Raw genomic sequence first — 24,222 nt, 5'->3', positions numbered from 1 at the left:
TTTTATGATCTTAAAGACCATCACAAATCTGTTTAGGAAGATGATTTAGGGCAGATCTTGGATGACGGGAGGAAATCCACACTCATGCAGTCTCTAGCTCCATTTGAGTGTGTATTAAGGAAAACACATGCAAATTACTTTATCAATGGTACTATGTTCCCATTCATCTTCATAATATGTACCCTAGTATACCCAGTGCTTGTTGATGGAATTGCACATTGGAAGGCTCATTTATTAAAATGTGCTGGCAATGTCCCACGTATCACCTATTTTGGGCAAACATCAGAAACTTGATTACTCTCTTATGGGTATTACTGTCTCCTAGATTGTATCTTCTACCCACTTCATCACCAAACCGCCACTTGCTAAATCACAGCAGGCTGGAAACAACCTTTTGCCTCCTCGCTCCAGGCCTGCAGATCCATTCCTTGGATCTAGCATGTTTACAAAAATGGAGTTTATGTCAAGCATTATACAAAAAAAATCCTTTTTTTCCTTTCATTTCAAGTGCACCCCCAATTTTTTCAAAAAATGTTTTCACCCACCAGGGTTCTTCCAGTGTGGATTTACCACCTGTTCCCCTCTCTATCCTAGTTCCACCCTCCTTGTGGATTGCCACTCTATGATTCACTACTTCTGAAGAAAATCGGTACAGCTCTGAACAGTTTTGTTAGGTCCATCTTAGATGCCCTTTGTACTGTAAACCAGGTTACTGGTTATTTTTGATATCCACTTTTAATACTTGGATGTTTTATCCTATGTGCTTGTTTTAGTATTGCCTAGTAAATAAAGTGTTAAAGAATATGTCTGTGTATGAAAACCATACCAACATATATTTAGCATCTCATGTAAGTAACTTATTCCTTAGATAATCTGTACAAGAAAAAAAAAAAAAAACAACAAATGTGGACAGAAATATAAATGTCAGAGATCTTGTTATATGTTAATGTTTTTCAACTTCAGTTGCCTATAACATCTACATCATTGTATTTCACCATGTCCCAAATCTAGTGGTAGATGTTAGAAGTAGCATTCAGGTGTAAGGAGATGATCAGCAATAAACCAGTAACTACTGAATTATTAGGATTCAAATAACTTCACAAACTAATCATATAGTCAATAAAACAACAGTAAGCTGTTCACTTGTAGAATAACCAGCAGAGGATAATCATCTTACTCGTATTACTATTCTTTATGCCCGCAGGCTGTGCTATGAAGAGAATGTCATTTGTACTTAATTTTGCAAACCATAAACCCTTATGAATTTTCACATGATGTTCACAGTCCAATAACCTAGAATGTAACTGTGGATTTTATTTTCTCTTATCATCATTTGTATCACATCATAACCCTTAGCGATATCTATTGTTATAATGTGTTTACTATAATAGGATAAATATTAACCATTTTTAATATCATTTTAATTTTTTTTTACATTTTAACAGCTGTGAAAAGAGAATTACATGAATGTTCTAATTATAAAAGTGTTAAAAAACAAATAACGCATTGTGATTAACATGCGTGATGACCATAAAAACTGCCTTAAAGCTGTCCTAAAGGAGAGCTGCATTTTGCTAATGCAAACACAGTTTATAATTGAATTAAAAGAAACATATGGGTTAATCAGATAAAAGATATTATAGTTTTGCAGCTAAAATGAAGCATTTCATTTCTACATTTCTCTGCCAATTTTCAAGTGCAGTCTGGGCACTATCCCGCTTACTGTATATTGGGACTGATTCGCACCTGGTTACTGCTGTGTGAATCTGCAGAGGTCAGTGATCAGATAGTCACTGCTCAGACAAAGTGAAAACCCGCCCTGTACAAGTCTGCAAATGATTGCCGATCCCAGGGCAACTGCAAATCCGTACACAACTCCATCACCATCAACTGCATTTCCCAGTCTGTGCAAGTGTGCGTAACTTTGGCCCTTCCACAAGTCTGCAACAGAATTTTGTTGATGTCACAGATCCTTTTTGAAGGTTTGTGACGTCTGCTTGTTTCCAGACACTCCCAAAAAATGGCCAGTTACCACCCAAAAAAGCCAGCTTCTTGTCAATTAAATTGTGAGGGGATTGTGAAAAAGTAATCGCTGATTTTTGATGTTGTTTGGCCACACATATGCGCATCATGACGATCTGTACGCATGCACGATTGTTCGCTCATCGATTGCCTTGTGCCTCTGCACAACAGCGATGAGCTCTGAATAACTCTCATTTCTTTCCAGGTTCTAATATCTTCTCTTAAATCATCACTCTTCCCTGCCCCACATTCTTTTGCTATCTATTATCCCTCCATTCTCTGTCTTCCTCCTTCTATTTTCCAGAGGTTCAATAAGCACAGTCATATCTTCCACAGCATCTGCATCACATCACTCAATAGGGCAGGCATATTATAGGGTATCTCCCCGTATATCATCCAACCGGTGAAGAAGTCTAGTAGAAGAGGCATTGACTGCTCTCAGTATCAGCTGCACAGAAGATTCCATGTTCACAAGGAAACAACACACGCAGCAGGATTTATAGAACTACCACGAAGATAAACCGTCAGTATTAGGGTAGGCACGGTGAAAGATGGCGGCGGCTAGCACACCACCAAGGACACACAGGAGACGATCAGGAGGTTGTAAATTGGCAAGAATTCCTGAATATAGTATCCTGACAGTTTGTGTAGTCTGCTGTCACAGACAGGCATCTACAGAGGTATAAGGACAGATGTAGGGGTAAATCGCCCTGTTAACAGAGTATTAGATAAGGAGTAGAAATCCCTGGGCAGGTGTAAACAGGAGGTGAATGGAGGCTCTTTTTTATAAGGCAGTAACTTATATGCCAAGATGGCCTCAGACTCTCCCGCAGCGCCGTGCAGGTTATCAGTGCTGCTGGCCTATGTACACTGGGATCAGGAGATGGCACCTGCTAATGTAGCTCCGCACTGTCCAAGATGGCCGTGGCTTCTCCCTCCCCAAAGTGACACCCAGTTGGGCTATGCCGATTCATGGTACCTGGATATGGCCAAGCTCTGTAGTAGACTGGGTCATTATGGAGCGGCAGTGCAGAGGGCCACCAACGTGGAGAGCCAGGTGGGGCAGGACTTCAGAGAAGGCCAGAAGGACCTCAGCCGCTTTTTTCGTCCCTGAGAGTGAAGAAGGGACAGGAGGGCACAGCGACATGGTGTCTCCCGGCCACAATGTAAAATGGCACAGCAGGAGGAGTGGGCGCGCAGCACCTCAGTGCGTGCTGCCGCCAGAGAAGGGTCCCAGACAGGAGGACACAGCAACAAGGAGTCTCCCAGCGGCGGCGTGAGGAATCATGGCTGGAGGAGCAGGCGAGCAGTACCTTAGTGTAGGCAGACACCAAAGAAGGGTCCCGGTCAGGAGGGCACAGCGACAAGTATCTCCCGGCGGCAGTGTGAGAAGCCGCAGCAGTAGGATTGAGCGCGCAGCACTGCAATGTGTGCAGGCACCCAGCGGCTTCCAGCTCCAAGATAGCGCATTACAGGTCAGCGTGGTGTGGTATTCAGCATCTCCTCTGGGCAAGCCACTCGAGCCGGACCCCCCGCAGGCAGTCAAAAGTGTGCCAGCAGTTGTCCCTCACCTCTGTGGGCCTTTTGAAGCAGGTGAGCACACTCAGGATATTCAGGATATGTGTACAGGAGAAATGAAGTGGAGAGCTACAGCAAGTAGCTGGTTCTAGATGTCCATCATAGCCACGCCTCCCATATGTTTTCATTTAATTGTACTCATTGCTTGCTAATGCTAGGTACACACTCGATGACACTGCAAATGATACAATGTCATTCATGATTTCTCTTGAACTCCCTGAAAATCCTGGCAAAGGACATAGGGGGTGATTCTTATTGTCTCACGTTACTTGTTACTTGCCCCCATCCCTCCATCCCCACCCGCTGTGAACGGCCCGGCGACATTCTAAATCGACGAGGCCGTTCAAAGCCGGGGTTTGCACACTCGTAGAAATACGCATGCGCAAATATATATATATATACACACACACACACTATATTTTGTTGCATTTCTTTACACAACAGATGATAGATTCATGGAATAATCTTCCAGGAGACATTTTATATATATGTTATTTGCAAATATAATAAAAAAAAGTGCAGAACAAAATCAAACAAATGCAGTATAGGGATGACTTATAGAACAAATATACTTACAAAACAGACAATAAATACACTTACAGAGGTGTTTTGGCACTGAACACTGGAGCTGTTGAACCTTAGAGCTGGAACTCTCTGCTCATTTCCCTGGATATGCAGAATACACTCGTAACCTTTCTGGCCTGACTGGGGTTGCGGCAAATTCTTTGCTTTTAGTGTGATAGGTTTGACAACTTCAACAGGAATCAGGATCTTCTCAGTCTGAAGAAGCTGAGGACATTCCTTGAGAAGAAAAATAATTATAACATAGTCAAAATTCCATACTGTATATCTAGTTTATTGTATTCAGAAAATAATCATACCAACATGAAAAGTTGAACAAAGGCCTCAAATGTTTGTCAACTATTTGATATACTGTATATAGAAGTAATGTGAGTTACTCTTCATCATCTTCAATTTCTCTACTGTTCCCAAGCGGTAGACTATAAGAAAACACTGTATGGGGTTTATCAATTATTAATGTACACTTTATTCTTAAAAATAAAAGACATACTGTATAAGAAACAAAAAAACACTAAGTTTATCATTTATCATGAGTTGCTTGGTCTTAAACCCTAGACCTCCTCTAGTGTGAGACTGACTCATTCTTAATAACACTTCAGTCAACAAGTTCTTGTGTAGGCAGTACTTGTTCTTCTTCGTTTGCAATGTGCTACTGCACCGCTTACAAGGTCAAGTGTAGATCATTTTCTAATTTCCCGAAAGTCTGCATCACTATAAACTGTAAACTCGTCATATAAGCCTTCAATCAGTACTTGGACATTCTGTACAATTATATTTGTCCTGCAACCTCTTTATATGCATATATGTGCTCCTTGTTCTCCGTTTGTGTTGGTTCTTGTATGAAATTATCGATTCTTTATCCTGTACATGCTCTTGGCTCTTGTCCTGCTCCCATTTATGTATGCCTTTGTTAGTAATTATCATCTCTATACAGATTTGTCCTCATACACTGTAACTCACATTGTGGCAAATCTCTGTGTGGCAGGTCAAGAATGACACAGCTACAACAAGTGATTGTCTTGCTCAATATATTTTGCACAAATAAAGCAACTAGGAGTGACAGAACTACATTTATTATTATTATTATTATTATTATTATCATCATTAATTACCAGTTATTACTATAGCACACACATATTCTGCAGCACTTTACAGAGATTAATAGAACACTCACATCAGTCCCTGCCCCAGTAGAGCTTACAATCTATATTCCCTACCACATGTTCAAGCACATACAGACATTCTAGGGTTAATTTTTGTTGGGCTCCAATTAACCTACCTGTATATTTTTGGATTTACATTACTATCTTGCAAAGATCAATTAGAAGTGCAACATTTGTATATTTACCCGACATTGATTGGGAAAACGAAACAGGTAAATCAGCAAGAAGCAATGAGTTCTTAAGCTTACTTAAAGACCAGTTTATTACACAAACGGTAGAAACTCCAACTCGTGATGAGGCGCTCTTGGACTTAGTATTAACAAATAACACAGACTTAGTTTCAAACACAAAAGTAATTGAACAATTAGGGAATAGTGATCACAATATGGTTTCACTGGAAATCAACTTCAGTAAATTACATCAAAAAGGATCTGCAAAAATACTAAACTTCAGAAAAGCGAACTTTGAATTATTCAGGGAAGCCCTAACAGGAATTGGGTGGGAAACGGTTATGGAGGGAAAGAATGCAGAGGAAATGTGGGATACTCTAAAAAAGGTGCTTGATTCACTAACTATTGAATACATTCCTAAAGTAACTAAAGGTAAATTCAACAAAAAAAAGCCACCATGGTTGGACAAAGAAGTAAGGTCAGCTATCAACAATAAAACCAGAACCTTTAAATTCTATAAAAATAACTTGAATGAGGAGGCGTTCGCAAAATACAAAGAATCAAACAAAACTTGTAAAGGGGTAATCAAAGCAGCTAAAATATTATATGAAGAGTGCATAGCCACTGAAAGCAAAACCAACCCAAAGAAGTTTTTTAAATACATAAATAGTAAACGTTTAATTAAGGAAAACATAGGCCCACTAACTGATACTAGTGGAAAAAGTGTTACTGAGGACAAGGGAAAAGCAAAACTGTTAAATGAGTTCTTCTCATCAGTATTTACTAAGGGAGAGCAGACTGTGGAACGAACATTTACCACAAACGGGACAAATAAGCCAGATCTCATTGTGGATTTCACGCCGAAGGAAATAATACTGAGGCTAAGCAATTTCAAAACAAATAAGTCACCAGGGCCAGATGGGATTCATCCGAGGGTATTAATGGAATTAAGGGATGAACTAGCTACCCCCCTACATTATATCTTTAGCAAGTCACTATCGTCAGGTATAGTACCAAAAGATTGGAGAATAGCAGAGGTAGTGCCAATATTCAAAAAAGGAAAAAAGGAAGATCCAGCTAATTACAGACCCGTTAGTTTAACATCAATTGTGGGTAAACTATTTGAAGAATTTTTAAGGGATGGTATCCAGGAATATTTAGATCATCACCGTCTACTCAGTACTAACCAACATGGGTTCGTGAAAAATCATTCATGCCAAACTAATCTACTAGGGTTCTATGAAGAGGTTAGCAAAAACCTCGATAATGGAAATGCTGTAGATGTGATTTTCCTAGATTTCGCTAAAGCATTTGATACTGTCCCACACAAGAGATTGATTAATAAAATGGAGAACCTAGGATTGGGTGAAAATATCTGCAGATGGGTAGGGAATTGGCTATGTAATAGAGAACAAAGAGTGGTTGTGAATGGTGCCGTATCAGATATGATACCAGTACTAAGTGGAGTGCCCCAGGGTTCGGTTTTGGGGCCAATTTTGTTTAACAATTTTATTAACGATATTGGGATAGGGTTACTCAGCAATGTATCCATCTTTGCGGACGATACAAAACTTAGCAAAGTCATAAAATCACCAGAAGATGTCACCATGCTTCAAAATGATCTTGCAATTCTAGATGAGTGGGCAAAAAAATGGAAGATGAGGTTCAATGTAGATAAATGTAAGGTTATGCACCTTGGGAGACACAACCAGTGTGCAAGTTACAACCTTAGCGGAGAGGAACTGGGTAATTCCATACTTGAAAAGGATCTAGGAGTCCAAATAGACAGCAATCTAGGATGTAGTGCCCATTGTAATGTAGCTACAAAAAAGGCCAACAAAATTCTGGCATGTATTAAGAGGGGAATGGAAACTAGGGACTCAAGGGTAATTATGCCACTATATAAAGCATTGGTGAGACCTCACCTAGAGTACGGAGTACAGTTCTGGGCGCCACACTATAAAAAGGACATCATGGAATTAGAAAAAGTCCAAAGGCGAGCAACAAAGCTTATTAGGGGAATGGAGAATTTAAGCTACGGGGAGAGATTAAGCAATTTGGGACTATTTACATTAGAAAAGAGACGTTTAAGGGGGGACATGCTCAACATGTACAAGTATATCAAGGGCCAATATAAGGAACTGTCACACACCCTATTTTCTACTAGAAAGGAATCTAGGACGCGAGGGCATGAGTATAGATTAGAAGAAAAAAGGGTACTTGTTTCCTATCTGGGCGCCCGTCGCGGGCATCGCGGGTACATTTATGTATGGCCGCGACGCGACCGACGCGATGCCCGCGATTTCCCATTGAAACCAATGTTAAACTTGGAAATCGTGTCGGTCGCGTCGCGGCCGGCCATAAATGTACCCGCGATGCCCGCGACGCGATGCTCACGATTTCCCATAGGAATCAATGTTAAAAGCCGCGATGGACCCGATTTTACTGTTAAATGCCTCAATCCACCCGATTTGGCCATAGGAATCAATGTTAAATGGGCCACAGAGCCCATTAACCCTTAAATGTCCCCCCCAATTTTTGACGCCACCCCACGATCGACGCCAAACCGAAGCGTGGCGAGCGCAGCGAGCCCGCGAGGGGCGGCGGTACGCGTCCTCCGACCTTTTCATGCCCTACTATCCACTAGGGCGTGGTGTGAGAATATAATAGTGTGGCGAGCGCAGCGAGCCACCGAGCCCGAAGCGTGGCGAGCGCAGCGAGCCCCGCGAGGGGACGCGGATACCTTCACAATTATGCGCGTCCCCTCGCGGCCTTCACAGTGAAGGTATCCGCGTCCCCTCGCGGGGCTCGCTGCGCTCGCCACGCTTCGGGCTCGGTGGCTCGCTGCGCTCGCCACACTATTATATTCTCACACCACGCCCTAGTGGATAGTAGGGCATGAAAAGGTCGGAGGACGCGTACCGCCGCCCCTCGCGGGCTCGCTGCGCTCGCCACGCTTCGGGTTGGCGTCGATCGTGGGGTGGCGTCAAAAATTGGGGGGGACATTTAAGGGTTAATTGGGCCTAATTCAGGGTTAATATGGCCAAATCGGGTCAATTGAGCCATTTAACAGTGAAATCGCGGTCAATCAGCCTTTTTAACATTGTTCCCTATGGGAAAATCGCGGTGATCGCGGTCATCGCGGTCATCGCGGGCATCGCGACCATCCAATTTTACCCGCGATGCCCGCGATGACCGCGATTTTTACCCCCGATCACCGCGATTTTGATCGTGGGCGCCCAGATAGGAAACAAGTACCGAAAAAAGATTTCATTCAGCTAGTAGAAAGAATTTCTTTACGGTCAGAACAGTCAAACTCTGGAACTCTCTTCCCAGAGAGGTGGTAACGGCTGGCTCATTAAATGCGTTCAAGGCAAAGTTGGACAAACATTTACTGGAGAAAAACATCCATGGGTACAAATAAGAAATATAATTTGTCTGTAAAATACCAGAACCTACCAAATCAGCAATGGATATCTATACCAGGTTGAACTAGATAGACGCAAGTCTTTTTTCAGCCTTACCTACTATGTAACTATGTAACTATGTATATCTGTGTATGAGTGTTTGAGTTTTACATGTTTAAAACTAATTTCTGTGCAATTAAAGTGGCAACCCAGCATCTCCAATACACTGTGAGTGAGGTTTCACTGTGTTTGTGAAGTGAATAACATGCAAAGTTTAAAGGAAAGTACAGTGGCCCTTATTCTGATCGGTGCGGATATTCCCGCTTGCGTACGGCCCGCCGATGTTTATCGTCTGCGCATGTGCAGAGGTCACTCTGCGCATGTGCAGGAGATTTCGCCGCATGGATTCTTTATACGCCGCACAGGGGGCGTAGAGGGGCGTGAGGGGCTACTTAGCCTCATTACCCTATGCATACGCCCCCCGTTTCATGGGCGTTCCCATGCAAACGCGGGGCGTATGCATGGTAATGAGGCCGTGACGCGTGGGTACGGGGCGGGCATCTGACATCGCCGGATGTCAGCTGCCCGCCCCCATACATGATTTCACACGGACAAGTGTCCGTGTGGTCTTGTGTTGCGGGACCTGGTGGAGCGTGCGGCCCTGCATTCGATGTTCGGCGACCATCGAATGCAGGGGCTGCTCCCACCATGGAGGAGGCGTATCCCCGTCCAATTTCATGCGGATCGCCACATATCCGCGTACGGACGGCAGGTGGCGATCCGTATGGAAGGCGGGGATTCGCCTGCACGGTTGCGGCCGCATATTCTGATCGGGCCGCACCGATCAGAATAAGGGCCAGTATGCAGAGGCGTAGCTACCGTAAGGCAGCCACCACGGCTGCTTGGGGGAGCAAGTGCCAGCGGGGCGCCCCCGGTGCCCGGGCACTCTGGTCAGACCCCCCCTTACCCCTCCGCATGCCGCCGCCACCGCATTCAGTCCGGCACCGCAGATAGCCTCCGGGCACCGTCTCCTGCAGTAATGAAAAATGTCACGACAAAATGGCTGCCCCCTAATAGCAGACAGTTTTTACGGATGCTAGAGGAGGTCGCCGCCTCCTCTAACATCCCTAAAAAAACTGTCTGCTGTACGGGGGCAGCCATTTTGTCATGACATTTTTCATTACTGCAGGAGACGGAGCCCGGAGGCTATCTGCGGTGCCGGACTGAATGCGGGGCCGGCGGTGGCATGCGGAGGGGTAAGGTAATTTTTTGGCGGGGGGGGGCGCCACAATATTAGTTACGCCTCTGAAAGTATGCCCAGGGCCAGCAACAGAAATCTTGGGGCCCGGTACACTGATATATCTGACGGGCCCCCCTTAACCTTGCCTCCTTGAGCAAAACATTGACCCCCCTTCCTTTATTATACAACACACCTTCATTATATATTGTGAAGAATGTGATGAGAGCAGTTTAATAGTCAGGTTATAAATGTTGAAAACAGAGAAATACATGTAATTGGGTGACATCTGTAAGCTCTTCACTTGTCATATCTATTCACAAACTAGCACATTTATTATCTCCCACTGCATCTGCGAAATATTTTTACCACACTCCACTTTGTAGAAAATGTTTCTCACATCACAACACAAACCATAATAACTGTGTTTCCAGCTTAGAACAGAGGTGTTATGATTATAAGTTTAGCCCCACATGGGAAACAATTACAGCCAGCAAATAGAGAAGATAATTTGGATTCTAATGTTACAATTATAACATTCTCGCACATGGAACTGGACCATGCTACAATCTTGTACCTATGGAAGATGTAATTAAACATTTTAAATGAAATGTAATAAGTCAAGAGAACAGACCGCATTTAACACAATACAGTGTTACAGTAAAGTAATGGGTAAGGAGCTGATAACAGCATGAATTCATTAAGAGTTACATTCACATATTCTCGCATATATATTTCCGCAACTTGATTAAAAACAGAATTTTACCTCTGCAAAATATAAATGAATTCAATTGATTGAGTAATATTGTTGGAGAAAAACTATATTTAAAGCTACAATGACAAGCAAAAATTCTTAATAGTAAAATAAAGGTACAGTAGTAGCAGATAAGTTCTTCTGCATAGACGTCACTGGGCCAGATTCTTTAAGCTTCAAAAGTGATAAAATGGAGAGTGATAAACAGCCAGCCAATCAGCTCCTACCTGCCATGTCACAGACTGTGTTTGAAAAATGTCAGGTAGGAGCTGATTGGCTGGCTGTTTATCATTCTCTATTTTATCACTTTTGAAGCTTAGAGAATCTGGCCCGTAATCTGAAAAAGCTGTGCAAACACATTTAAATGACCAAACTTAAACTTAAAGTATGCCCAAATGAGGCTTTTATCCAGTTTTTTTTCTTACTCCCAATCCCAAACTGAATCCTGGGATCCTAGAGTCGTAGTCCTTTAATCCCGAGTGAAAGGATTGAGACTGACACTTAAGGTCCATACACAGCAATGATTTCTGAAATCGATGGCATGCAAATCACTCATTGCATACACACTGAGCAATTTTGCCCCTGCCCAGCGATTTCCCCGATTTGCTCTGTTAGCAAAAGCCTGCTTTGTGATTAGCATGCTCAACAGCCACTCAGTGTATTCACATGGCCCTTTGACCCAGACTACGCAATGCCTGTAGAGGCTGCTGCTGGGTCTCCATTGCCAGCAATGAGGACCATGTCACTAATGCCATCTATAGATGATGTAAATGGTACTGTTTACATAATCTAACATCAATAATGTTAAACTGCACTTAAGATAACTGTTAAAAACTGAAAACAGGACATAATGTATGTATCAATGGTAAATGGGCCTTTGGACTGCCGTATATGGTAAATAGACACATTTCTTTCAAGCAGTTTCGCCCCTCCCAGATTGCATAATAGTGGGTTTCATTTACTAGCAATTTGATGATTTTTCTTAGCACTTCTGCAAGTCTGTAAATGAAATATTTGTAGATACAGTGGGGGAAATTTACTAAGAGGTGTATTCTACTTCACATGTGATGTTGCTATGGGCAACCAATCAGATCTTGTCTACTATCTTCCAGATGGTGCTAAATAAATAAGAAGTAGATTCTGATTGGTTGCCTATAGCAACATCACATGTGAAGTAGACTACACATCTTAGTAAATTTCCTTCCATATCTTTAAAAAAATAAACTCAACCAATGTTGCTGAATGTTTAATAAGTTATGTGTGATACTTGTGAAGCCATGTCGGGTGGCACAATCTGCTATGGGGTAGAATTCAACATATATGAAGACTACAGTTAAACTGCTTTCACATTGCAGAAATGTGTAATGACACGGTATTCCTAAATGGGACTTTAAAACGGGTCTGAGCCTTGAGACCTTTCACATTGCAGGTGAAAACGTTTTAAAAATCATTTAATACCATTCAAACATTCAACCCGTTTAACCCCCAAGGGACACGTTTCAAGCCATTGAAATAGAGCTGTTCAAACTGCCAAAAAACCGGCTTTAAAACGTGTAGGACTCTGCTATTTAACCGTGTTGAAATACCGGTTAACTTTAACCGGTAAATCAACTTTGGCACTTTCATATTGCAGCCTTAAACGTTTTAAAATGGAAAAAAAACGGCAATATACCGTTTTAAAAGTGCGATGTGAAAGGGGTATTATATGTGAAAGCCCAATGGAAACAACCAATACAGATCATCCCTGATCTCCTATGTATTGGACCTTTTCAACAATATTTTGTTGTTATAGTTCTTGTTCACTTGGTTTACATAAAATACTGATCTGAGCCTAACATCTTATTGAATATATTTTCTTAATGTACTTTCCAAAATTTTTAGTTATGTCTAGAGTAGATTAAGCAATTAAAGCAAATAATCAAATACTTTTTTCTAAAAAAACAACTTAGAATGTCTAAGAAATACCGTGCCTTTTATCGATCAATAAACAGTGTATGGTTAAAATGTTTTTTGTTTAAATCATTGGTTCTACAAACACATAATAGGATACCTAGGACATACAGTACGCACACTTTGATATTGCAGAAACCTCCAAGTGACCCAACTTTAACTAAATGTCAGGGGCATTCTCTTGGAAAGCTGTGCTACCTAATAAATCTGCACATTAGCTGTAAATTCCTACCATCTACCCACATACCTTTTCAATTTAAATGTAATTCTCAACCTCACGACTTGTGAGTGCACATTCTGATCTGGCTTCTTCTAAACATTATTTAATTTGCTTGAAATGTAGCTCTTTGTTGATATGTTCTAACACAAGTCTGTGATATTGAACCAACCTGGTCTTATATCCCCTGAGAGCAATTTAAGGGAAAGAAATAGAAAGCTGGCAGGAAGTCAGGTGGTGGCAAAGCTCTCAGTCATGATTAGAGCTCAATATTCCTTGAGTAAAAGCTTTTTCTCCTACAAGGCTTTGCTCTCTTTTATTGATGGATCCTTTGAGCCAACTCTTTAAACCTAAGCAAAAAAAAAGGTTACTTCCTTTTCACCCTTTAAAATAAAAAAATATCATAAATGGCAAAAGAAATCTATTTTTTTTCAGGAGTGAATTTCAGAAACTATTTTGCCTTGCAATGATTGTAGAAAACTTAGAGAGTTTTCCTGGCAGGCTGTAGCCCACATATAATATAAAGGGACTTAACAAGCAGAATTGCACATTGTTTAGACATGATACGTTTTGCGGGGGTCGAAATCCTGGCACCGGAATCCTGAGCAGCAGCCACAACACCGGAGCCGGAATCCCTACATCACTGGAGATGCTAAAGCCAGCATTCCGGCAGCCGGCACCTCAATCACAAGTATGCTGGGGTCTCTGTGTGTGTATGGAAGGGGGGGGGGGGGTATTTCTAGGCACCAATGTGGTAGGGTTAAGGAGTAGCAAGAGATGGTAAGTACAAGAACCCAGCCTCTCCACCTATTGGATTACAGCTCAGCTCCAAAAACCATGAATTAGCAGATCCTGACCTCTCAACATCTACTGTATTAAGCCTAAGCACCTAAGGTCAGAGCACATTTTTGCATACACTATGTATATCATCTTGTAGTGGAGATAAGGTCAGCCACATGAAGTGGAAATGTACAAATTCTCACATATTTATTCCTTTGAATGTTTTATTATAGTAATGCCTATATCTAACAAAACAGCATTATACTGTAAGTAGCAACATATATGTCAGAAGAAAAAGATATAAAACCAAAGGAAACTACATCTTCCAATCTATACAAAGAAACGTCTATATACCATTTGGGCATGGGCTCTGATAACAGCTCATCCTGGAGACCACTTAAAAGTAGTCATATATGTGACGCACTGCTACTGTGGCTGTGTGGCTCTCCAGCTGTGCATGCACAAAGCATTAAAAGCTGCTATATGGGTAAAAGGGATCACAAGATAGATTTGACGTTTATGAGCTTGGTGTCACTGTGTATTAAATACTGGTAACCATAGAAAACTATAGAGAACACTGCTGTAGCCATAAATATGGTGATGCCTTCAACATCTCCCGCTTTCTTTATTTTTGCATTTAGTGACAGAACTGATTAATAAATAGGCCCCAAAATATGACAACCAGTGAACACATTACTGGGTAATGCCACCTTGTCCCCGATGTTCACAAACTCTGGGCCTTGCGCATGAGCAGTAGCAGTGAAGGTACTACATGTACTACAGTATGTTCAAAAGCTTGGTTTCTACGGTCTACATTGGCACAGAAGCCAGCAAGGGCTGCATTACAGATATGCCAGTGGTTATGATGGTAGCCTGTACACTTCTTTAATAATGGGGCCATGTGCACTGTATACCCTTCCCCTATTATAGATACACCATTGACAAGAGTGCAAAAAGCTGTGAGGCTATAGTACGCCTAGTATAAGGATGGGACCCAACTTCTCTTTGAGACTGTGGAAACCCCAGGATCGCTAGATTAGCAGATACACGAGGCTTGCTTACTCAGCAATGACATCACTGAACAGTGGAACATGGAGTACAGTACGTAGAACTAGAAAGTATTTAATAACTAAGAAACAAACTGTGCTTCTTCATGTCCAGGGGGCCCAGCTCCGACATTGCACCAGAGCACAGGGGCCTTGAGCAACACCACTACTTGGCCCATTGAGCTCTACTCTGAAAATACTGCATCTAATTCATTAACATGCTTTGATTGCAAACAAACTACATCGGCTTCAGTAGAAAAAGGTCTGTAACTCTGTTAAGAAGTTTGTGGAAGATAATTGAAGAGGCGAGCTTCATTAAAAATGTACATTTCCATTATGTTCCTATCTGATTAACCTAATGTTCTTCTAATTAAATGTTATGGGTAAATCTTTTAGATGATTTACTGCATGACAAATTCCCGGACCTGCCCCATTCACCCTTAGAGAGCTAAGGGTATGTATTCACTCCTCACTTCAAAAGCTTATGATAATTACAATATGGTGTAGTACACACAGACCTACTTTTTATACCCTTTGAAATTTGATTTATGTTTGGCAGAACTGCTAGAGAAATAAGACAACAATTAGGAATTCCATTCTAATTTATAATTTGCCTTCAAGGGAGTATAATGCTCATCTGTTTCCCTTATTCCTCTTCCTCCCCTTTTATGCACTGACACACCTTCAATCTATTAAAATCTCATAGCTTCAGGTAAGTAATGAAATCCCTTATATTAATGGCAATTATACAGACAATGATCACATTTGCTTGTTTTCTATGTGTCAGCATCTGTTTTAATAAGTTCATCTGTTTCAGATCACAAACCACAGATTGGACATTTTTTTAAGGCTGGAAGCTGACAGCAAAATGAAGACTTATAGCTCATATATAATCTGCTCACGGAATAGCAAGAAATGATGCTGCATTCGGGAACATGTGGTATAAGATTTGCTTCCCGTACCGGTATCCATGTCAAGGAGTGAAATATGGGCCTTATTTTAGTTCACTCTTTCTGACAAAATCCTTCTTAGATGGACAAAGCCATGTGCACTGCAGGGGGGCAGATGTAACATGTGCAGAGAGAATTAGATGTGGGTTAGTTATTTGTTTCTGTGCAGGGTAAATACTGGCTGCTTTATCTTTACACTGCAATATAGATCTCACTTTGAAGTAAAACCCCACCCAATTCGAATTCTCTCTGCACAAGTAACATCTGCCCCACCTGCAGTGCACATGGTTTTGTCCATCTAAGACGGATTTTTTCAGACATAGTGAACTAGTATAAGGCCCTATGTGTAATACCTATAACAGAGGGGCAGTAAGGATTCAGTTTCTACAGGTCTATAAGGATTTTTTTTCAGCATACTGACACAAGATGTATTACTAAAGACAAACTTGAGCCTTTCCCATAATGCTTCTATAGCATATATTTAAAAAAAAAGTTTTCTAATTGCTATCAAGCGACAGTATGGGTTTCAGAGGATCAAACACCAGTAGGGTGGTTCACTCCGCAATAGATCTATAATGCCAAACTCCACTTTTGTTGTTTCAGATAATGTGTGACAGCTTCCAGGAATATTCCAGGCAATTAGATCCAGTGAGGCACAGGAGAGTTGCTGCCCCTCAGATCTATGAGAGGTACCTAATCTCATTGGACGGTACACAACTAAAGTTAAAGTAAAACTGATTGGCTAACTGTCTTAGTGCTGGTGTATTTACTACAGTATTTGTAGCGCCTAGGAATGGTCTGAGCAGCTGCACTGGTTACTTTGTGGTACATGATTGATGAGTGTAGTGCTTTTATGGCACCTGCTGGAAAGGTGAATAAAGAAGAATAGGGCCTTCGTTGTAAAACCAATTTGAACAAATTTTCCTCCGTTTTACAGTGTTTGGGAGAAAATGGTCAACTGTTATTTGCTTCCATACATTCATGCTTTCTGATTACAATAGCTATCAACTGTATAACTACCAGAAAATATAATCCCAATCACAAAAACGTACACTATACACAAATCATAGCAGAGCCTTATAGGGATTAGAGGGATTACATTTTACAGGATAAAACTAATATGCCCAACAATAAAAAAAAAAAAAACACTTTATGCTTAAAAAAATCTGGTGCTCGAATAATTTCTTTATCTCATCCTTTCAGTTGAGGGTATATTTGCCCACTTCTATAGATATGGTTAACTACTGTACTACCTTGCAGACCAAGGACTTTTATCAAATAAGCAGGCAGATAAGCAACTGTTTTCTGTGAGCCTCCCATGGATCTGACATGTTCGCTAATTGAAACTGGGGGGGGGGATTTATTAAAATGGGTGTTCTATTTTACAAGGGATGTTGCAACCAATCAAAACCTACTCCTTATTTATTTAGCACCTTCTAGAATATAATAGATAGTATCTGATTGCTGTGGTTGTGTTAACTGCTCTTTTTGGTTGGTACATGACCCATCACTTTGTTATAACATGGATATGAAATATGGATTAAAAACTTTTTACTGTGATAAATGCACATGGGGGTTTATTCTGGTTGATTCGCTCGGGTGCGAATTCACACCCTTGCGAGTCAACCAGAACCCGTCCTGCAAATGGTGGTACGCTCGCCCTCCCTCACAGCGTGTGTTTAGCATAAACATCCATTCGCAGCCTGTGGGTGTACACTCACATCATGATGTGGAACGTGCACACATATCTAAGTGACTCTCAGGTCACTTAGATTTGCATGCATCCTCAGGAGGAAGTGGGCGGGCAGCTGACATTTGGTGATGTCAGCTGCCCGCCCTTGGCACCAATGTCACGGCCCGATTACCATGGGAGCGCCTAGTGTTTACATGGGAACACCCATGAATGCTGGGAAATCCCATCAGCGTGACTATCCGCCATCACCCCACCCCCTGGCCACAGCCTCAGCACTCAGAAAACAGTCTGTGGCCGCACACACCTGGAATATGAGGTGCAGCAAGTGGGAGGTGGCTTGATAGCAGCATGTAAGCAGGCAGAGATGGTCAACGCATGAGGCAGGGGGTAGGACGAGCAGCCTCACAACTAAGTTATGCATATATATTTGCATTGCATCCCATATTTACTGTATCTGGAATATACAGATTTGGAATTACCATAATAAAAATGTCCTTGTAACAATGCCTTACTATACCCAGTAGCACCCGAAGGGGGGTTTTCTGAGTAAACAAGAAGAGAAAAGAAGAAAGGTAGTTGTACGGATGCACACCAGAGAAAATTTAGAGATCTATCTCTTATGTGTAAATTATGGAGTTGATTACTCAAAAAGTGGGGTATCCTCTATAATCAGGATATGGGATATCCCACCAAAGATTGTGAAATTAGAGAGGTTAGAAATTTTTTTATGACTTACAACATATATACATACAATAAAGTGGATAAAGATTGAAAAATGTTAAGTGATATAGACTTTAAAATGTAGGCAGTAGGGGGTGGGTGCAGTAGTATTTTTTCACACTGGGATTGTGTCCAGTCCGACTTTATTGGAGGTTGTATTCCTATAGACGTGTATTTTATAATAATCTTCGATTCTGCCTGTATTGGCTTCTTAGACACGTATAGGATAGGATATAAGTAATCAGATTACTCTCCTGATGAAGTCCAGCCATCTGCGTATGGCATAAGAGACGAAACGCGTTGAGGGCTAACCGTTTCTGACTCCAGCACCAATCTTATTCATGTAAGATATTATTTGTTCACTTTCACTTTTGATACACTTTAAATAAACTCCTTTTTTAATTATAATTGGAGTTTTCTCTCTTATCACTGTGGGACATATGGTCCTAAACCTGCATGGGATCTGAAAAACCTGTGGGAGACATCCAAGAGGATCCTAGAAAATTGCACAATCCGGGTAGTATCCTGGTAAAAACCCACAAAGATCTGATGAGCACAATAATTATTTTTACACGGTACGCACAATATTATTTAAATCCAATTTGGTTTTGAAACATATTACACTATAGAGCGCTATTTTCTCACCCCCTTTTCCCAGTGAATTCACCTAAGACGCCACAACACACGTCTTAATAGGAGAAATAAGCAGCCATCCGCAAAACGGACTAATTTGTTTTTGGACAATCCAAGAAGACCTGATCTAAGAAGACAGCACAATTTACCGTGAAAAGATCATATTACTGTATACAAGCAGTAGCGCAATAACAGTACCCCCCTTTCTATATATATATATATATATATATATATATATATATATATATATATATATATATATATATATATATGTGTGTGTGTGTGTGTGTGTATATGTATATATATATATATATATATATGTATATATATATATATATATATATTAGTTTTTTATTATTATTATTATTATTTATATACATTTGGTCTATCTATAATACTTTAACTGACCCTGCATATACTGGGTCACCTAAGTGTCCATCTACGTGCTTTGCTCCGCACCTCTGGAAACCCCCTTCTGGAAATCCTGCGTTTGCCCCTGACACATGCTACAACCATTCCATAAAGAAACACGGACAATTTGAGAATTAAAAACCATGTGATTATTATTATGCAACGCCTGATTAAATGCATTCCTTCAATTATTGTCTGCCAAACGCAACAACAATCATGCATATTACTCTATTTTAAATTGCTCAGCAATTTTCTTCTCTGGGTGTTTACATTATGACATTGTTAATTATTGTTACTATAAAGTCACACACAAATGTACAAGCAGGAATCAGAGATGTTGTTAAGTTGTAAAGAAGAGCAGGTCAAAGTAATCCAGGCAGAATTCCAAGCTCCATAAATTTCAGCACATATTCGTTTTCCTCCCCAATGAAATCTACATAACCGTAACAAGCACTCAAACCACTAGGACATACAACTGGCCAACAATTGCAGAATGCATCATATATTTTATCGCTGTTCCTGAACTTTACAATACCATTATATTGATTGATTGCACACAAATCTCGTGGTTTAGTTATGGGAGGTTATGACTGGAAGTTCCTGCTAAGAAAAATCTCTGGGATTTATGGGAAGTGTGAGCTTTAGGGGTGATGAAAGCTCAGTAATTGAATGGAAGTATATACAGCAGGCAATGTATACAGTAGATTATTGCTTGTCAAACACTGATGTTTCATGTAGATAAGTAAAACCATATACTACTGTATTCTGCCTTTATATAAAAAAGTAGATGTTCTGCTACTAATACACAAATTCAAGACTGATAAGTGTGTCATAATAGGTGAACACATACCCAGGGCAGTCGTGAAGTATGCCGGGCCCTGGTAAAATTTGGTTTAAAAACGTGGTCGCCTCCCGCGATTAGGTCACGCCCTCAAAATGTTTAAGGAGGTTGAAAAACACTGTAAAGTCGAGGGGGGGAGGGTTATTATCCCCCCCCCCCACACCTTGCTGTCAGTAAGACTGTCATGCTGAGCCTGCTGTAGGTGTGTGCTGCTGCTGCCCGGGATGGCCGAGGAGAAAGGGGGTGTCGGACCAGGGCCCCCGCCGTGCCCACTGGCGTAACTATAGCACCGCAGCCCCCGCCACCGCAGGGGGGGTGCTGTGCATATGGGGGCACCGGGGGCTGCGGTGCGATAGTTACACCTCCCCCCAATCCCCCATCCCCCGCAGGCTTACCTATTTCGCTGGTCCCGGCGGCTCCGTTCTTCTGCTGAGGACCACCACAAAATGGCCGCCCCCATATAGCACACAGTTCTCTGAAACTGTCTGCTGTATGGGATGGCCATTTTGTGGTGGTCCTCAGCAGAAGAACGGAGCCGCCGGGACCAGCGCGAAAGGTAAGGCTGCGGGGGATTGGGGGGTTTGAATGGGCGGCAGGGGGCGCCCCTCCCTAACGGCGGGGGGCGCCCAAAACGTAGCTGCGTCGCTGGCCGTGCCCCTTCAGCAAGACCGGGCCTGGGTAATTAGTACCCCCCCCCCCTCTCTCAGCAGCCCTGCACATATCTATAAGATATACCAATTGTATTGAAGTTGTATTATTAAATGAAGATACTGTAAATACAGGCACATAATGTATAATGGAGATTCTGTCTCAATATTTAACATAGGCAAGGAACTATTTACTAAATTGAAGTCCCTGCCTAGTTGGTAAATTGCACTCTCTCATAATGTATCCAACAGTAGCTGTATTAAAGGCTTTTCCGTAGCTTTAGAAATGTAAGTAGTTCCATCAGATACTTCTTCCTTAGCAGCCTTGCAGGACTAAACATCCCACCTCCTTCCTCCTCAGTGCCCCTATTCATGCCCTCACCAACTGTAAGACCAGGTATCTGATCATTTCTGGACTAGTTTTGATAGACAATAGTTTCCACCTATCAGGGTAAGAAAGAATCCGGCAGTATAAGGAAGTGAATTGAGGTACCTCAGAGAGATGGTCAAACAGATCACATGGTAACCAGATGGTTAATGATTAGATGCTGATATAGGATATAAACTGCATTAAACATACAGAAATATAAGAGAATATTCTGAAGAAAAGAAGCCCCCGAAGTGTTCATGTCCTAATTCTAACCATTTTATGCAACATGTCTTCTGCTAAAGTTCTGTTCTAAGATAACCTCAGTTTTAGAAGTACGTTTCCATCCAAGAAAATACAGTTTATTCAACATACAGTATAAAAGCTCTGAATAAGAGCTGACTTCACAAGTACTCATGCTCAGCATCCTTTCATGTTCACAGCCCCGTTTTCTTTATGCTGGTTTTATTATTTTTACTGGTACAATATAGCTGATTACACTTTTCAACTTTAAACATATGAGGACATCTTCACTAAATCCCCTTGACGTGTGCATTCTTTATTCCATCCACAGGTTTGTGTCTTTGTTCTACAACGTCCTTTGATTCTTTATCCTTCCAATATGGATTAGCCATTTAATGGCTTATAATGCACCATATGTTAGCTTCGTCAATTGAAAGATGCTGTGTCCAAGAGGTACAAAAAGTTATTTTTTTTGGAGTTTTTTTGATTTATATCAATAAAACCCTTGAGACACCTTTACATGTTCAATGATAGTACAAGTCTCTCCAATGGCCCCACGGACAAAGCTGCAGGAGTGTTGTCTGTCTCAGCAGGCTGTACAGAAATTAATCGCAGCTGCTTGTCTGCAGTCATACCTTACATGAGAGCCAGCTTTTAATCAGCCTCTTATTATCCTCAATGAGACTCAACAGGAGTCTATAATGGATGGGAATCTGCCAGCAGCTCTTCCTTCTCACTGTTATTGAAGAGGCTTAAATGAATATAAGATGGACAAACAGAGCAGTATGCGCAGTCTATTTCAGTTGCATTATTAAACATACTTCTTACCTGGACTACGCATTCAGAAGAAGTTTAGGTGATTGACCACCTGCATCTCTAAACTACATGGGTGAAATTTAATATGATGAGAGATTCAGAAAATGAGAAATCTGGTAAAAAATCTCCGTTTTTTTTTTAAAGCGGCAATAATTTACACTGGAAAATCAAGCTAGTATTGCAGTGTAAATGATTGCCGCCTTAAAAAAACTGGAGACTTCTTACCAAATCTCTCACTTTCTGAATCCCTCAACCTATTAAATTTCCCCCATGTGTGCTTTGAAATTTTAATGACATTTTAAGAATTACATTCTAGACAAATAGGAAGGATTTGAGCCAATACTTGTTACAGCTGTCCAACTCTGCCAATTAGGGGCCTGATTCAGACCAGATTGCTCATCTGCAAAGTTGCAGATGACTGTGAGCAGCTAGCCCCCGCTCAGGCAAGAAAAAAAATCACCCTATGCAAATCTGCAAGTGAATTACAAAAATAGGAGTGAACAAATCTTTACCTTAGGAGAGACATCAAAAGAGCCCTTTCTTTTCAGAACAGGACACTAAAGGGAGAGAGCAAGATGCTGGCTGCATCAACTAGATTAACGGGACCAGCACCATTGGAGCCAGTGAAGTCTGGGCTTGACAGCATGTGACACTTTCCAAGTAAGTCCGGCAGTACTGTTTGTGCTTACAGATTTAAGAAATAGGACCACAATGTATTTTAGCACTTAAGTTGAGAAGTGCTAAGCACAACCCAACGGTAGTGAGCCGCATGCCCACACTGATGTAACCATGACCCTATTGCAATTCAGGGCATGCCCCTTTGTGGCATAGGCACACATTCTATCACAGGACATAACATTTGATTAGAGGAGTTTGGAAGTTATGCAGACTGTCATTGTCCTCACAACTGCCGCTGTAATGAGACCCAGTAGCCGGACATTGTCAGATATAAAACTATAGTCCCCTGTAAGTGACCTGTTCCCGATCAGCTGAATTTTTTTTTTTTAAAAGTATTATTTTTTGCAATTTCTGCCAAAGGTAGACATCGCCCAGAGTAGCAATGAATAAATAGATAATTCACGCTAAAAGCTCTCCAACCTACAATTTACAGTATTTGTCACCAGTGGTTTTGGGCCGAGTCTCTGAATGTCTCTCAGCCATCTCATCTTGGATGTCTTCTCGCCAACACAAACTCAATATTTCCAAAACAGATTTACTTATATTCCCACCAACAAAGAACAGTTACCATCCTGATACCTCCATAACTGTTGACAACTCGACAATCTACCCTACCCCACAAACTCGTTACCTAGGGGTCATCCTCGACTCTGAGCTGTCCTTTCTTCCCCACATTAATTCTGTCTCCAAATCATGTTAAATAAATCTTAAAAACATATCCAAAATACGTATCTCACACAAGACACTACTAAAGGTAAAGAAAGGCTAGAAAGATCTGCCATCTTAAGATGTGCGCATAAATTAGCCTTGAAATCTTTTGTCCGTCCTGGATGAAAGATTTCAGGCAAGCGCACATCTTTACCAAAGATTTTTCTTAAGATCCCATGTGCGTTCCTATGGATCTTTTGTTAAATCTTCTGATCTTTCGTGCAGCATGTAAGATCAGAAGATTTATCAAAAGATCCACGGGTCAGACCGATATCGGCCGATTTTTGACAAATGATTGGTAAACATTGGACGATATATCGGCTGATTTATGGGAAATCGGCCAATCTGCAAAAAAATCATTCTAGTGTGTAGGCACCTTCAATCTCTTATCCATGCACTTGTTATATCCTGCATTGATTTTTGCAATAGTCTCCTAACTGGTCTTCCCAAGAACAGACTCTTGCCACTGCAATTCATTTTAAATGCTGCTGCTAGGCTGATCTTCCTTGCAAGACGCTCATCGTCTGCTGATCCGCTCTGCCAGTCCCTCAATTGGTTGCCTGTATCTTACCGTATTCAATATAAAACACTTCTACTCCCATATAGAGC

General features: G+C 41.3%; 1 protein-coding gene across 2 annotated transcripts in view; it reads right to left on the bottom strand.

Annotated features, from left to right (window-relative positions):
* PLXNA4 (plexin A4) overlaps positions 1-24,222 on the bottom strand; it is a 602,161-nt gene that overhangs the window by 119,358 nt on the left and 458,581 nt on the right. For both annotated transcript variants that reach the window (XM_083183332.1, XM_083183333.1), the window contains exon 10: positions 4,201-4,401. In XM_083183332.1, coding sequence (XP_083039458.1) covers positions 4,201-4,401 — 201 coding nt within the window. The remainder of the gene's footprint in view (positions 1-4,200; positions 4,402-24,222) is intronic.

The sequence above is a fragment of the Crinia signifera genome, chromosome 4, assembly GCF_055691185.1.
Source record: "Crinia signifera chromosome 4, ASM5569118v1, whole genome shotgun sequence".
In the NCBI taxonomy this organism is placed as follows: domain Eukaryota; kingdom Metazoa; phylum Chordata; class Amphibia; order Anura; family Myobatrachidae; genus Crinia; species Crinia signifera.
Note: the sequence above shows the minus strand (reverse complement) of the source record. Positions and strands in the feature narration are given on the sequence as shown.